This window comes from Puccinia triticina, chromosome 2A (assembly GCF_026914185.1).
Source record: "Puccinia triticina chromosome 2A, complete sequence".
In the NCBI taxonomy this organism is placed as follows: Eukaryota; Fungi; Basidiomycota; class Pucciniomycetes; order Pucciniales; family Pucciniaceae; genus Puccinia; species Puccinia triticina.
Genome location: NC_070559.1, coordinates 3,413,619 through 3,427,093, shown reverse-complemented (window position 1 = coordinate 3,427,093; position 13,475 = coordinate 3,413,619). Strand labels below are relative to the sequence as shown.

At 50.4% G+C, this 13,475-nt stretch overlaps 4 protein-coding genes across 4 annotated transcripts; all 4 read left to right on the top strand.

Annotated features, from left to right (window-relative positions):
* Nucleotides 1-2,644: 2,644 nt before the first annotated feature.
* Nucleotides 2,645-3,772, top strand: PtA15_2A337 (uncharacterized protein; the record flags this gene model as incomplete). The annotated part of the gene is made up of 4 exons (XM_053166348.1): nucleotides 2,645-2,992; nucleotides 3,093-3,239; nucleotides 3,314-3,566; nucleotides 3,636-3,772. 4 exons carry the CDS (start codon nucleotides 2,645-2,647, stop codon nucleotides 3,770-3,772), a joined length of 885 nt encoding a protein of 294 aa, XP_053017579.1.
* A 628-nt stretch (nucleotides 3,773-4,400) lies between these two features.
* On the top strand, nucleotides 4,401-7,095 carry PtA15_2A336 (uncharacterized protein; the record flags this gene model as incomplete). Its single annotated transcript, XM_053166347.1, has 9 exons — nucleotides 4,401-4,947; nucleotides 5,019-5,179; nucleotides 5,243-5,397; nucleotides 5,464-5,516; nucleotides 5,597-5,759; nucleotides 5,851-5,970; nucleotides 6,074-6,317; nucleotides 6,396-6,601; nucleotides 6,681-7,095. 9 exons carry the CDS (start codon nucleotides 4,401-4,403, stop codon nucleotides 7,093-7,095), a joined length of 2,064 nt encoding a protein of 687 aa, XP_053017578.1.
* A 462-nt stretch (nucleotides 7,096-7,557) lies between these two features.
* PtA15_2A335 (uncharacterized protein) lies at nucleotides 7,558-8,459 on the top strand (the record flags this gene model as incomplete). The annotated part of the gene is made up of 2 exons (XM_053166346.1): nucleotides 7,558-7,952; nucleotides 8,048-8,459. The coding sequence occupies 2 exons, from the start codon at nucleotides 7,558-7,560 to the stop codon at nucleotides 8,457-8,459; spliced, it is 807 nt and encodes a 268-aa protein (XP_053017577.1).
* Nucleotides 8,460-9,361: 902 nt separating this feature from the next.
* On the top strand, nucleotides 9,362-10,645 carry PtA15_2A334 (uncharacterized protein; the record flags this gene model as incomplete). Its single annotated transcript, XM_053166345.1, has 3 exons — nucleotides 9,362-10,060; nucleotides 10,165-10,360; nucleotides 10,482-10,645. The coding sequence occupies 3 exons, from the start codon at nucleotides 9,362-9,364 to the stop codon at nucleotides 10,643-10,645; spliced, it is 1,059 nt and encodes a 352-aa protein (XP_053017576.1).
* Between the last annotated feature and the right edge of the window lie 2,830 nt (nucleotides 10,646-13,475).

Sequence of the window (13,475 nt, the reverse complement as noted above, 5' to 3'; positions counted from 1 at the left end):
GCACCAGATGAGCAAGGCAAAGCCCATGGGCGCCCAACAAGCAGCCTGCGCCAACCCGCGCCGTTTAGCAACTTTAACAGGCCGGGCCAAAGCTCAATATTTCCACAAAAGCACTTTCTGTATTTAACCAAAATTCCAATGTTTCAACAGGGGTAAATGCATTTTTTTTTACAAAATGGTAGGCATGAATTTGGCATGAATGGGCCTGGAAACCAAAGCACTTAGGAGTCAAACATGGCAGAAACGAATGAAATTTCTGCTAAAATTTAGTTGCATCTGCTACTCCCCGCAGAATCCGTATTTATGTCTGGGTTTTGGGGTTCCCTGGGGGGGATTTGGCCTCAATTATACGCATGTAAATGTATGAATTAGCCCCAAAAAGGCCAATCCCCCGGTGCCCCCCAATGTATGAATTTAGCCAAAATTTGGGTTTTTACATTACTCAGATTTATAGGGGGTTTCCAGGGTCCTGTTTTGACTAACCTTCTCCTGTAAGCATGAATGGAGTGGCATGTTTGAATAGAAATAGATATGGCTTGATTGAATGCCATATCTCTCTGTATGCTTCCCTTTCCTCTGCTTTGGAGAGCTTCACACCACAGAATCAGGTCTTCAATCTGGAGCCAGAAGCAACGGTGAAACAATGCAATACAGGATTGGTATTGGCCAATACTACACATAGTATTTTTTTGATACAGTGGTATTGTATCTAAAAAACAACACCTTTTCTGGGCAATTGGCACTCAATCCAATGGCCCCTCCCAGCAATACACTTGTATTGTATTGTATCAGAATGTATTGGCAATACAATACCATGGATTGTATTGGTTTGGTGACTTGATCCAACACCAATACATTGTAGTGGACTCAAAATAAATACCAATACATGTACCGTACCGTTTCACTGTTGCTAGAAGGCCAACAAACTATGAGGAGAAGTGCACTGACAAGAACTTCCCTCATCCCGGTGGGCTTCCCAAACCATTCAAAAATTGTCTTGAAAGCAGGAAAACAGAAGAAAAGATACAGGCTGAGATTCCTGGAGCTCTCAGGCCAAATACAGGTTTTTGCAGGTAAGCCTCTCTGTGAGACAGAGACCCTGTGGGGCGCTCACTGGGAGGCTTTGCTAAGCTTGTTCTTTTCCTGGCTTGGCAAGACCTCCCAGGATTAAAGAAGAGGAGAACACGGCACGGAAGCCTGCTTTACCAGCGCCACCACCTGCCAAACCGGCCGCTGGCTCCGGCCCTCCTTGGCCTCCATGCTTCGGCCAAGCTGCCAAACAAAAGGGCCCACTGAGCCTGCACAAGGAGAAAAAGGAGACGGGGCAGGAGAAGGGTCAGAGATGGAAGACGGGTAGCCCTGCTCCCTTTGGACAGGTACTGCAAGCTTGACTGGGCTGGTTGATGCGGGAGAAGGACAAGGCTGTGGTTGCTGAAATCCCACAAAACTGACCTCTGAGCCAGCGCCAAAAGCGCAGGCTGGGCCAAAGCCAAGCTTAACAAAGCCTCTTGAACAGGGGTCCCAAAGGGACTCTCTGTATAAGGAGAGGCTTACACCAGAAGTTGGCTGCATGGCCTGAGCACTTTGAGAAATTTACATGAATTTCTTCTTTTTTGGAATAAACATCTTGTTAAACAAAAACAACTGCCTTTCATGAAGTTCTGAGGAGAACGACTTGTAGCCTTGCTTCTCAGGCATTGTTTCATATTTTTTGGGGGTGGTTTGGCTTGAAATAAACAGTGGCCTATGATTGCTAGTCAGCCATGTCTCAGCATTTTGCCTGGTAGAGATTGACAGCTGGCAAACCGTTTGGATCATTGGTTCACACACCCTCTCACGGTTCAGTGACTCATGGGGCCAGATAGGTCATTGTTAAATTGATAGTCTCTGTTTTCTGAATTGTTATTCAGGTGCAAGGTACGTATGTACTTGCACCAGGCATATCTGCTGGGATATCTGGTCCTGAAAAGGTTGGATTGTTTACGAATGTATTTTCTTTACAGGATGATTCTTGTGAGGGGATGGAGCTATTCAGAGTTTTCAAGTGATGTGAAGTATGCGCAAAGCCTTGCGCTTCTAATGGTGCCAAGGGCCAGATGTTTATCCAAGAGCTTGTGCAGAATATATGGGAATGAGATCACCTCCCAGCCATTTGGCTGGTAGCTCTCCCCCTTGTAAGCCGACTTTAGGTGCAAGTCCCTCCCTCCGGGAGGCGGGCCCTTCAGGCCCCCCCGAGCGTAGGCGTGAGGGAGGGACTTGTGTTGAGTTCGGGCCGAAGCCCGCCGGATGATTCGCGACGACGTTGTTGGGAGAAGGGACGAAAAGATCGCAAGGTCGTAGCTGGTGGGGCGGCTCGTTCAGCAGCCACGACACATCCCTGCCATCTCACAACAAGGGGGGGGTTCGGCGTGGCATCGGGCCCGGAGCCCTGCGGAGACCGGTGACTAACTCAGGCGGGCTCGGGCCGCCCGTGGGCCGGCCCGAGGCAGCCGCTGCACGCGGGCCCGGGGCAGGACACGGTTCGGGGTGAGGAACAGGGAAGCAGTGCATGTGTGGGGTGTTTTTTTGGGAGTGTTTGTGCAGGTTTGGATGAGGGGTGTTGAAGGGGGAGGTCGAGGTTGGATCGAAACCAGCGGGGAACGCGATGCTCGAGAGTCTGCTGGGGTCCAGCCTGCTCGTGGTGCTGCTGGTGCACCCGGCGGCCTTCGTCCTGCTCTACGCCGTCCTGCTTGCCCGGCTCGCCCGCCACCCGCCGCCCCACAGCCACCTGCTCCCGCTCGTCCTCGGCTTCCACCGCCACGCCCGCGCCGTGCTCGCCGCCGTCCGCCCCTTCCGCGCCGCCTTCCCCCGCTCAGCCGGCCTGCTCGTCCTCGCACTCGCCCTCGCTCTCCACGCCCTCCCGCCCGCCGCCCGCCCTCTTCTCCTGCTCGTCTGGCTCGCCCCTCCCCTCGGCTGGCTCAGAACGCTCCTCGCATATCTCCTCACCTCAAAGGTCCGTTCCTAACCTTCGTTCCCTTTTTTTTTTGTGAAAGGAAAGGAAATTACTAGGTTGATCAGACTGTTTCCTTTTCTTGATCGCTTTTCTATTGCAGAGAGATGGAGGGAAGACGAGTCTGCAGTCCAGGCGCCCGACCGACGAGCATGAATCCGACAGACGGAGTGAGGGGGCCGAGAAGGGGATGATCATCCGGATAGAGATAACGATAGTCGAGCACCAACGGTGGAAAGAGGAGGTCGGCGTGAGTCCGGCGAAGCCCCGCAAGCCGCCCCGACACCCGCTGATCCTGTGGTTGTTTTTCTGGGCGTGGTGTAGTGGACGGGGGAGATCACGGCGGAAGACACGAAGCTGGTCGGAGGGCGATGGACGGACGGGCAGGGCGGCGAAGTGTCCGGGCCGGCGGCGTTCACGCTCCCCTCTCCATCCGTCTCCGCCGGTGCCAGCCATCCGTCGTGGGCCTGGGACGCACCGCACTGGGCCGTCGTCCGCGGCCCCCGTCCGTCCTTCCCTGCGCCTGGTGGCCCGAGCGACCCGTCCTCCGACCACCCTTGGCCCGTCGATCCCGACGGTACGTCCCCCTCTTCCTTCCCACACTCGCTCCTCTGAGACGCCTCCGTATCTGACTCCGAACACCCAGGCTGGACGTACGCCGATCACACGTGGTCTGCTTTCTCGTGCCGGCCCACGCACACCTCGTTCGTCCGCAAACGCCGCTGGACCCGGCCCGTCCTCTGCACCTTCGCCGCCCCCTCCCGCACCCGCACCGAGAACTAAGGCCGTCTGTCTGCACATCCCGGCCCACCGCCCTTCGTCCCGTTTCGACTCCCCGCCCATCTCCACTTGTAAAACACACATATGCATTGTTACTAGGTCATCGTTTACATATAGATCTCTTTTTCCTTCACGATGGGTAAATAGATAGATGTGTTCCACATGGTGAACACCAACCGCCCATCCGATCTTGTTTTCGTCTCAGTTTCTCTTCGACATCGCGTGTCTGTTTCCCTCTGTGTTGCCCGTGTTGTTCAGATATGCAGTGCACTTAAATTTCCATCGTTCCCATCCTTCACCGTTTCGTCTTCGTTTTATGAAAAACAATTTCCAACCCTCTGGAGTGGACCAACCAACTCACGAAACCCATCCTGACAACTTCTTGCCTCCCGGAGGCCGACATGTGCTCGCAAGCATGTTTCCTGCTTGGTGTTGTTGCTCGGGCTCTGTACCTCCAACGCAGTCCAGCCTAGTCCAGCTTAAAACACTGATCTGAATCGAAGGCGGTAGATTGACGTGATCACTCACGGCTCCTCCGGGGCCAATCCGGGGGGTTTGACCACATCTCGAGTTACCACTGGCGCAAGACAGCATCTCGAACTCCCGCCATCGCAAGCGGGAACTTGGCGCCATGCAACAGCAAGATACCCGCCCGAGTACGACGGCGACTTTGGATGAGCTGGACATCCGTGGCGAGCGGCTCAGAGAGCGCGTGGACCTGAACTGCTCTCAAGCACGAGAACTCGAACGATCGCTTGACCGCCTGGAGCCCCAACTACAGATGTTGACCCAAGCGACCTTCTTCGATGCAGACCAAGAGCATCCATCATCAGCTTCTGTGACCACCTTGATGGCCCCCCAGTTCAACAAAAGAATTCGCTGTGAAATACCTCCGATTACGCCCAAGATTCGGCCGAAGCTTCCTGAAGCCGTCAAGGGCAATCCGCTCCACAAGCTTGCTCCCGACCGCGACCCCAATGTCGCAAAGGCAACGGCCCCCGTCGGCCTGAACCTCTCATCCGCTCAAATAATGGATTGGCCTCGGAGGGGCGACTCCGCCCATCGGATCTCATTTATCCTCAATCCTGCCATGAACCCTGCGAAGGAAAACAAGCAAGATCTCGAGCCGCCCTCTGCCGGCTCAGTGAACTCTCAGGACGCAGACCATCCCAGCCCTGGTGGGCCACCTCTACAGCTCTCAACAACTCATCTACATAGCTGCTGATTCAACTCGTTTGGGGTTGTTCAGACGAGTCAACCCGACAAACCGCGGCCCACTCATTTTCCACCGTCTCGATCCCAGGCAGCGCAGCAGCCATGCAGATCCCGCCACTGGACCCGGACTTGGTCATGCCGGATTACCAAGCGTTCTTCAAGCGCTACTCGAACCGGTTAACTTGGTCTCCCGAAGTTGAGTTCACAACTTCCATGCGCTTGGCTTGAAGCTAAGAGGTCATCGACTGGATATCGTAGGAGAGAACCAGCCCAGCAACTCTCCAAAAGAAATCGGATCTTCTGCTTCGTGCAATCATTAGTGCATCCGATCCAAAGTCGACCAAATCGAAAATGCTCTCTGACTGCTACGACAATGCGTTGAATATGAGCCGAGCAACAGTATTTCCAGAAAAGTGAGATATATTTTCTTCTTGTGTTCCCACTTGCTTTTTTTTATCAAACAGTGTTTCCCTCAATAGAGACTATAATATTCAGGATCTCAAGGGCATCATGGTACTGGCCATCTATCATGGTAAGCAGCAAGGCGGGAGTGGTGCCGAGTTCAAATGATCCATATCCACACGTTGCTCATTTGATTTTCCCTCCAAATAGGCCTTCACTGTGTTTGCTCCCACTTTGTGTCTCTTTGCTTGACGATAAAGCTACACAAGGTTTTTGTCAAGCTCACTGACCCCGTTCTGCGCGGCGAGGCCAACGAAGCTGAGCTGGTAGAAATGGGCCGGACCTGGTTGCTTGTAGTCGTCTATAGCCACTTGTGAGCTTTTTTTTAAAACTTTTGATCAGTCATAAACAGTGTGTCATATGAACTGTTGGTTTGATCAAGTAGACACACTGTCGATCAACAGTTTGTGTATCTTCAGCAGGAAGCTTTACTTGATTGGCTCACCCTCTCAAATGATCCGCAACCACGCAACAACCTTGGAGACATCGAAATTTCGACAATCTTGCGATCCTTTGATTAATGCGTAAGCCTCCTGTTTCTTTGCGGGGGATCTTGAATCGTTGAGCTGAGCTTAATAAATTACACGTTTATTGGGTTTTTCCCCGATTTTGTTCGACGACCCTTAGCCATGTAAACCTAGTATTGGTCTTAGCGTTCGCCCAAAACAAACTGGACAGTCGCAATTATCCGGGGTCGTTGAGTGGGAGGAAAGAGGGCAATGTCTTGCCGGAAGTACCCCTTGTCATGCACCAATTGGAGTGCTGGGCCACGGATTGGAGGCAACGTTGTCCAGAACTCTTCACCACCAAGTCGATGGGCCCACGCAGGTTTCTGCAGAACGCTCGACAGTATGTCGAACTATATGTCATGGTCAGATAGTCTGGGGTCATCAATCATACATGTAGTGCTTTTTGCAAGTGCTAATCCAATGTCTGAATTATTCCCCAGCATGCTGCAATATGGCCATGCCAGGATGGAAGGATGATTATCACTAACCAACGCCGTTACCAATGGGCTCTCCAGGGCTGCCAACACGCCGAGAATATCTTGCAAGCGGTGCTTGACCTGAAAGACGAGCTCGATGCAAACGAGGAATACGATGCAGAATTCTGTCCAGACAACTTACCCCTTAACATCGAGTACCACAAAGCAACGTGAGCGCCCCCCTGCCATCTACCGCCGCTGGGTTGCTGACACGCAATTTCGATTCTCGGATCTGCCGCTTTCTCCAAGCCTTGGCCTGGTCACCGGCTATCTCTTGTGGGTCAGCTTGATCATCCCAGGATGCGTGAACTTGGAGCGCTATCTGGAGCTGTTCGTCAGGCTGCATAACATCAAGTTCAAGTTCAGCTGCGAATACATCGAAGTCATCGAGAAGTCCATCTTCAGTATCTACGAGATTCTGATGTTGCAAAAATTTAGAGCAGATCATCTGGCCACCGACAGTCTCGGGCTGCTCGACCAGACCTACCAGATCGGGACTACGCTCCAGGCGAAGGGCTGCCAACTCGGGCCCAACGAGCTCGAACACGGCTGTGTGGGCGAATATCGTCTCGATGGCACCTTCTTGATGGGCGATGACTTGGCCAAAGAGCTCGATAAACTAATGACCGACACTCAGTTCTGGTTTCAACTCGAACTCGAATAATTCTTTTTTGCTTGTTTCTTGGGTTATCAGTGCTTGTACTTCTTTTAATATACCCGCTGCAGATTACGCCCATCACAGACACTTAATAAGTCTTTGTTTTCTTGATCTAAATCCTGATTGTGCGCGATGGAAAGCTGGTCGTCATGAAGGTGTAACTGGTGGTGGGCTGGGCGCGCTTTCCTGTGGGCCACCTGCGGGCTCTGCTTGCGCCAATTAGGCTTTAAAACATGAACCGGGAGAGACAGCCTCTGGGAAGCCAGACCAGTTTACAGATTGAAGGCTTGTTCAAAAAATGGCACAAATCCCTTTTCTTGATGGTGCCGGGCCGCCCGATTAACCATCCCCCGCCCGGTGGGTGAGTGTCACACTCGAATAGTCGGGACGGGGGGGCCAATCGGGGGCCAAAAAGAAAAAAGTCTTTAGGGACTAAGACACTTCAAACGACCACACAAAACCAAGACGATGCCACACAAGCGAGCCAAGGCTAGCATTAGGAAAGCCGAAAGTCAACGGAAAGGATTCGACTTGCCGCCCAATCAAAATGTCAACAAGAAGAAGAAGAGAAAAGAGAAGCACGATTCTAGCCGAGTAAAAACATATCAGATCGGTGAGGACATTCCCAAAAACATGTTCAGGATTCTCAACGCCGAAAAAATTCGAGCCGAATACAAAATCAGGAAATCCCAAGATAGTGATCCCTCCTCTACTCCAAATCAACGCTCAAAGCCGCAATCCACGGGAGGAACGAACGACACAGCGTCGACATCTAAACGACGCAACAAATCTACAACACAGCTGTCCAAAGCACAAGACGAGCTTAAAATTCTTCCTGGCGAAGGACTCGGCAGCTTCAATCGGTACGTCTTTATTCGATGGTCCGCCATGCTCATGTGAGGGTTTTCGAAAGAGGCTTTCTGCTGACAAAAAAAAATGTATATTCGTGCATGTTCAGACGAGTCGAAGCCGCTTTGCGGCCGAAAGTAACCGCCCTAATGAAATCAGCAAAAAACAAAATGGCGCTCAAGAAAGCTGATTCCGCCGGACCCGCTTCTTCGACCTCCAAGCCAGCTCAAGGAGAGAAAGAAGCTGAAGGGGATGCCGAGACGGTCGCGCGAGAGGGCCCGAGAGTGACGACGAGAGCGGTGAAAGACTTCGCGCCTCGGCCGTCCAAGTTCCCCATCACCGATGTGGCCATGGAGCCGCCGACGCTTTCGCTCACCAAATCGATGAAGAAGAACCTCGCTACCAACCGCACCCCTCTGCCTATCTCTTCCGCCCAGAAACGCTGCTTGGAAATCGAGCGCGATAAAGCCGTCAAACGCTACCGCGAAATGAAGGAAGAACGCTTCGCCCAGCAACAGTAACACTCCATCTGCGCCCGGGCCTTGGTCGACATCGCGCACGAAACAGTCGCGATCAGATGGAATACAATCGCATGATCTACATCCATCCCGACGACGACTGTGTAGACCATATCACTGTACTTTATGTTTTTCCCCTAAAAAGCTCCGCTTCGCTTATTTGCGCCATCGCTGCATATACCCCCGTTCTTTTTACGTGATGGACTCATCTCAGATCGTTCGCAAAGAAAATGGACGGCCGAAATACGGTGCTTCATCTTGGAAAGGTGAGGAATTGGGGAAGAAGAGGGAGGGTGGGTGAAAAATGTCCATGATGTATCGCTGGAGAATCGGGAAACGAGTCCCATGGTTGCGGCCTTGAAAAGCAGAGCTCCTACTTGTTAGCGCGTCAATCTTCACGTCAATCCGTGCATACGCAGCTATCCTAGTTCGCCGGAGCTGTATTGGTAGTGGGATGTCATTCGAGCTGGCTCGGTAGGGCTGAATGACCTTAGGTGTAGTACTCCCACTGAAGTGGCCGCTTTTCATGCAGACTCGGCGCCCTTTCCTTGGCCGCGCCTGCTACGCCTGTTGCATCTTGCCAGTAGAAACAGCGCAAATCCCAAGCAGGAAGTGAACACATTTACTTGATCCTTATCTTCCATGTAGACAAAATTTTGTCCGTGGCTGCTTGGCTGTGACCTTCTCAAGGCTCTGGTTCAGTCTTTCATATCATTTCTGGTTGTTTAAACTTTCTTATGAGACTTTGACAGGGTTGTAAAAACACAGAGCATACCTCATTGTCATTGGCCTAGAGTGCAATAAGAGGATCTTGACGAGTTATAACCAGATTGCATATGCCACCGAGGAAAATTAGAATCAATTAGACTTCTTGAGCCTGGTGGTGCCTGGTGGTTACCTGTTGGATGATATTTGTTCAGGAGAAAGATCCGACTACCGATGTTGGTTATCCGAACCACCGTCCCGGATCTTTGAGTCATCAATGCAAGAGAGGTTCAGGAGCACACACCACCGGCAACCCAACCCAAATTCAGCAGAGGAGGATGTTGAGCAGTTGTCGAACTATCAGAATCGTTTCTCGTAAGGCCCGACCCTCGCCTGCTCTCCTGTCTCCCGGTCCTCCGTTCGCCTCGGCTTGTTCCCAGGATGTCCCAGTCGTTTTCAGGCGTAGTTTGAGCAAGGCCTCCACTCGCGCAAATCCATCAAGGCTAGAGGATACCGACGAGGGTCTTCTTCCTGACCAACTGCTTACGGCCGCCCTCCCTTTTGTTCCCACCCATGGCTTCTCATCTGCAGCGATCTTGGCTGGGGTGGACAGTCAGCCGGAGCTCCAGAGGCTCGCTATCAGTCATTGGACGCTATCCGGACTGTTCCCAAGCACCACTACTTCGACTGTGATCGATCGCACGAGCCATGGCAGCGAGCCGATCGGCCCGTCGAAAGCCTTGGCGGAACGCTGGATCGAAGAAGGAAATTCACAAATGAAAGCAACGGTCACCAGCGAAAACTTGGTCTTCAAAAGAGATCGGCTTGGTGGCGTGAGACGTGCGTTCGAGGTCCGACTGGCCTACAATCGCACGATTCCTAAAGAATACTTGCTCAAGGTCAGCCGTTTTCATCCACCACCACCTTTTTCTTAGTCTCGGCCTCCCCTCTCCAATACTTACGCCCCAGGAAGCTAAAATCATTATCTTCCACTGGAACACAGGCACTAGTGCTTGCTGTGACACCCAAGGACCCATTCTTTGGGGTTCGGTTGCCCGTCGAACTGCCACACATCTTACCGTACGGATCTCATGCGCTCAACGTTGCCACGGACGCTTTAGCCGGTCTGCAGGATTACTCAAAGTCCAGAGAATGGATGCTCCGCCGGATTAGACTAGCAGGGGTTTACAGCGCCATAGGTTCGTCAATTTCCCTTGGGGAAACGCTCGTTTTCTTTGCCTTCTGAGCCTTCATCCCTTGACCATCTTCAGAGCAAGTCAAACAAATTCTGAGTCGCTTACATGCATCCTTTTATCTCAGAATTGATGTCTATTGGAACCAATCTGCAACCCTCCTCCGGCGAAATTGACAAGCTTCTCGACGCTTCTGAAGCCTTGGCCACCCACACTGGCAACACATTTGAATTCATCAACTATGTCAACAGCTCACAGCGCTCGATCATTCGAAGCTTTGGGTTAATATAGAATTAGATCAGCTTAGTAACCCCCTTCATTATAATTTATCTTCTTACTTGCTGTACTATTTCTTGTCTCACAAATCTATCAATCTATTCATGTGAGCTGTAACTTGGGACATGATAGAAATATATACCACCTGAATCGCGAAAACTTCTACAATCTGCACATTTTCCATGTGGAAATCAGGTTAATTGGAGTCAGACTTTGTAATGCTCACGCACACCACAACCCCAATTGGCCAACTTTCACTGGTCAATACGGCCTGCGCGGTGGAGAAAGAGAATCTGCGCGGGCCCTACATCTTTTTTTGGGGCCCTATTCGAATTATATAGGGATTGCAGTAGAGATGCTCTGAGTCTCTGTGCTGTTATTCTTAAATTGCACTTTCATATCTTCTCACACAATACTGTACAGCTCTGGTTTTGTTTTCAATAATAAATTGCAGAGTTTTTACACATATTATTTGATATATCATTATAATTGGTTTCTCTAACCCACACTTTTGAACTTTCAGGCTTGTCCATTTTCTGCGCTCCAAAGATATCCTTTTTGAACTCTCATTCTCCGTTGATGCAACCCATAGCTTTTAGCTCTCATTTCCTTAAAAAGGTAATAAAAAAACTTGACGGGTCATGCTTTTGTCAAGTTAGTTATTCCCACCTCTGTGGCAAGGTCTAAATCTCACTACTGAGTTTTGCCTCTTCTCCAATTTATATCCGCTCTCCTTTGCCTTGCAGGAAATGTTTACATGATGAGCCAATTGGAATTTAATTTAAAGACAATCATCAGGACCTAATTTCTGTTTGAAAGAAGTATAGAAATCTGCATTTAAATCCAATCATCTTTCAAGAAACATCTTGAATATCCCCATTATTAATATGATTTGGAATTAACTGATTCACATCAATGTCCTTCACCTGAAATCAGTGAGAGTGAAGAGGTAAAGTCTCCTTGGTGCCTGGTTTCCAGGACAAAGAATTTTGCCTCTGCTACATCTTTTTTATAGTATCTGATTAGAAACCATAGGGCTTTCCACTTTGAAGTTGAAAAACGATTTTAAGATGTGTGAATTATAATTGATGCTAGTTCTTCCATGAAAGAGTTTTTTTCAGTGTATGTTGGTATTTTTAATTTTAACCAAATCTTGCGCAACTTAATTGCAACATGAACAGCTTCGGAGATGGTTAAAAAACCTCTCTGTGTGAGAGCTTTATACATCAAGATCTGAGCTGGATTAAATTTCTTGTGGTTTCCTTTATTTATTGGAATGGGCATTTCAGCCCAACCCAGGAGAGGTGGATGATCTTCAGTGTCCTTAAATAGCAAGTTTTCAAACCATTGAAGCAGATTTTGGTGATCTTCATCTCCAATCTTGCCCTGTATCTGTGCATCCTGCTCAACATGAGACAAATAGTGGTCAAGATGATCTAAATACTTTCCAATCATTTTGGTTCTGTTCACCACCCGGGTTGCCTTACTTTTTGCCACCTTTTGTTCAGATGGCAAGGGCAACTTAAAATATGCATTTTGAGTCATTTCCCTCTGATCAACTGGTAACTTGAGTTGGGGACTTAAAGCAGGAAAATAAATAGCAATATATTTATCTTCACCAGGAAAAAAAAATAGTCACTTGATGACAAGTGACATCATGCCAGCTCCAGCGGGCTACCCACCATCTACCCACCATCTACCCATCATCTACCCACCATCTACCCACCATCTAACCAGTTTAAGAATTTCCACAGGAGATCCTCAGTTTTTGCTGGGCACCACTGATCCCCATTTCTGGTCAGCTGATAATCAGCTTTAGCTCCCAGCTTATGCTCAGCTTTGGTGCCCAGCTCATGCTCAGCTTTGTTGCCCAGATCAGAACCAGCCCTGGCCCAGCTTATTTTCAGCTTTATTCCAGTCATGGCTCAGCTTAGACTCAGATTAGGACTATCATTGGCCCAGCCAATGCTCAGCTTTGGACCAGTATTGGCTCAGCTGATTTTCAGCTTTGGATAAATCTTGGCCCAGCCAATGCTCAGATTCTGAGTCTGACCACTCCTGTAACAGCTTATGCTCATCTGTGGACCAGCCTTGGCTCAGCTGATGCTCAGCTGTGGACCAACCTTGGCTAAGACAATGCTCAGCTGTGGACCAGCCTTGGCTCAGCTGATGCTCAGCTGTGGACCAGCCTTGGCTCAGCTGATGCTCAGCTGTGGACCAGCCTTGGCTCAGCTGATGCTTAGCTGTGGACCAGCCTTGGCTCAGCTGATGCTCAGCTGTGGACCAGCCTTGGCTCAGCTGATGCTCAGCTGTGGACCAGCCTTGGCTCAGCTGATGCTCAGCTGTGGACCAGCCTTGGCTCAGCTGATGCTCAGCTGTGGACCAGCCTTGGCTCAGCTGATGCTCAGCTGTGGACCAGCCTTGGCTCAGCTGATGCTCAGCTGTGGACCAGCCTTGGCTCAGCTGATGCTCAGCTGTGGACCAGCCTTAGCTCAGCTGATGCTCAGCTGTGGACCAGCCTTGGCTCAGCTGATGCTCAGCTGTGGACCAGCCTTGGCTCAGCTGATGCTCAGCTTTTGAAATATTTTGGCCCAGCTGGTGTTAATCGTTGGAACAGTATTGTCCCAGCTGATCCTAAGCTCTGCACAAGCCTTTTCCAAGATGATGCTCAGCTTTGGACCATTGTTGGCTAAGCTGATGCTCAGATTTGGAATATTCTTGGTCCAGCTGACACTTGAATTTGTTTCAGGCTTGGAATATCCAATGCTCAGCTGTGGCCCAGGCTCAGCCAATGCTCAGCTTTGGCCCAGGCTCAGTCAATGCCTACTGCTCAGCTTATGATGAG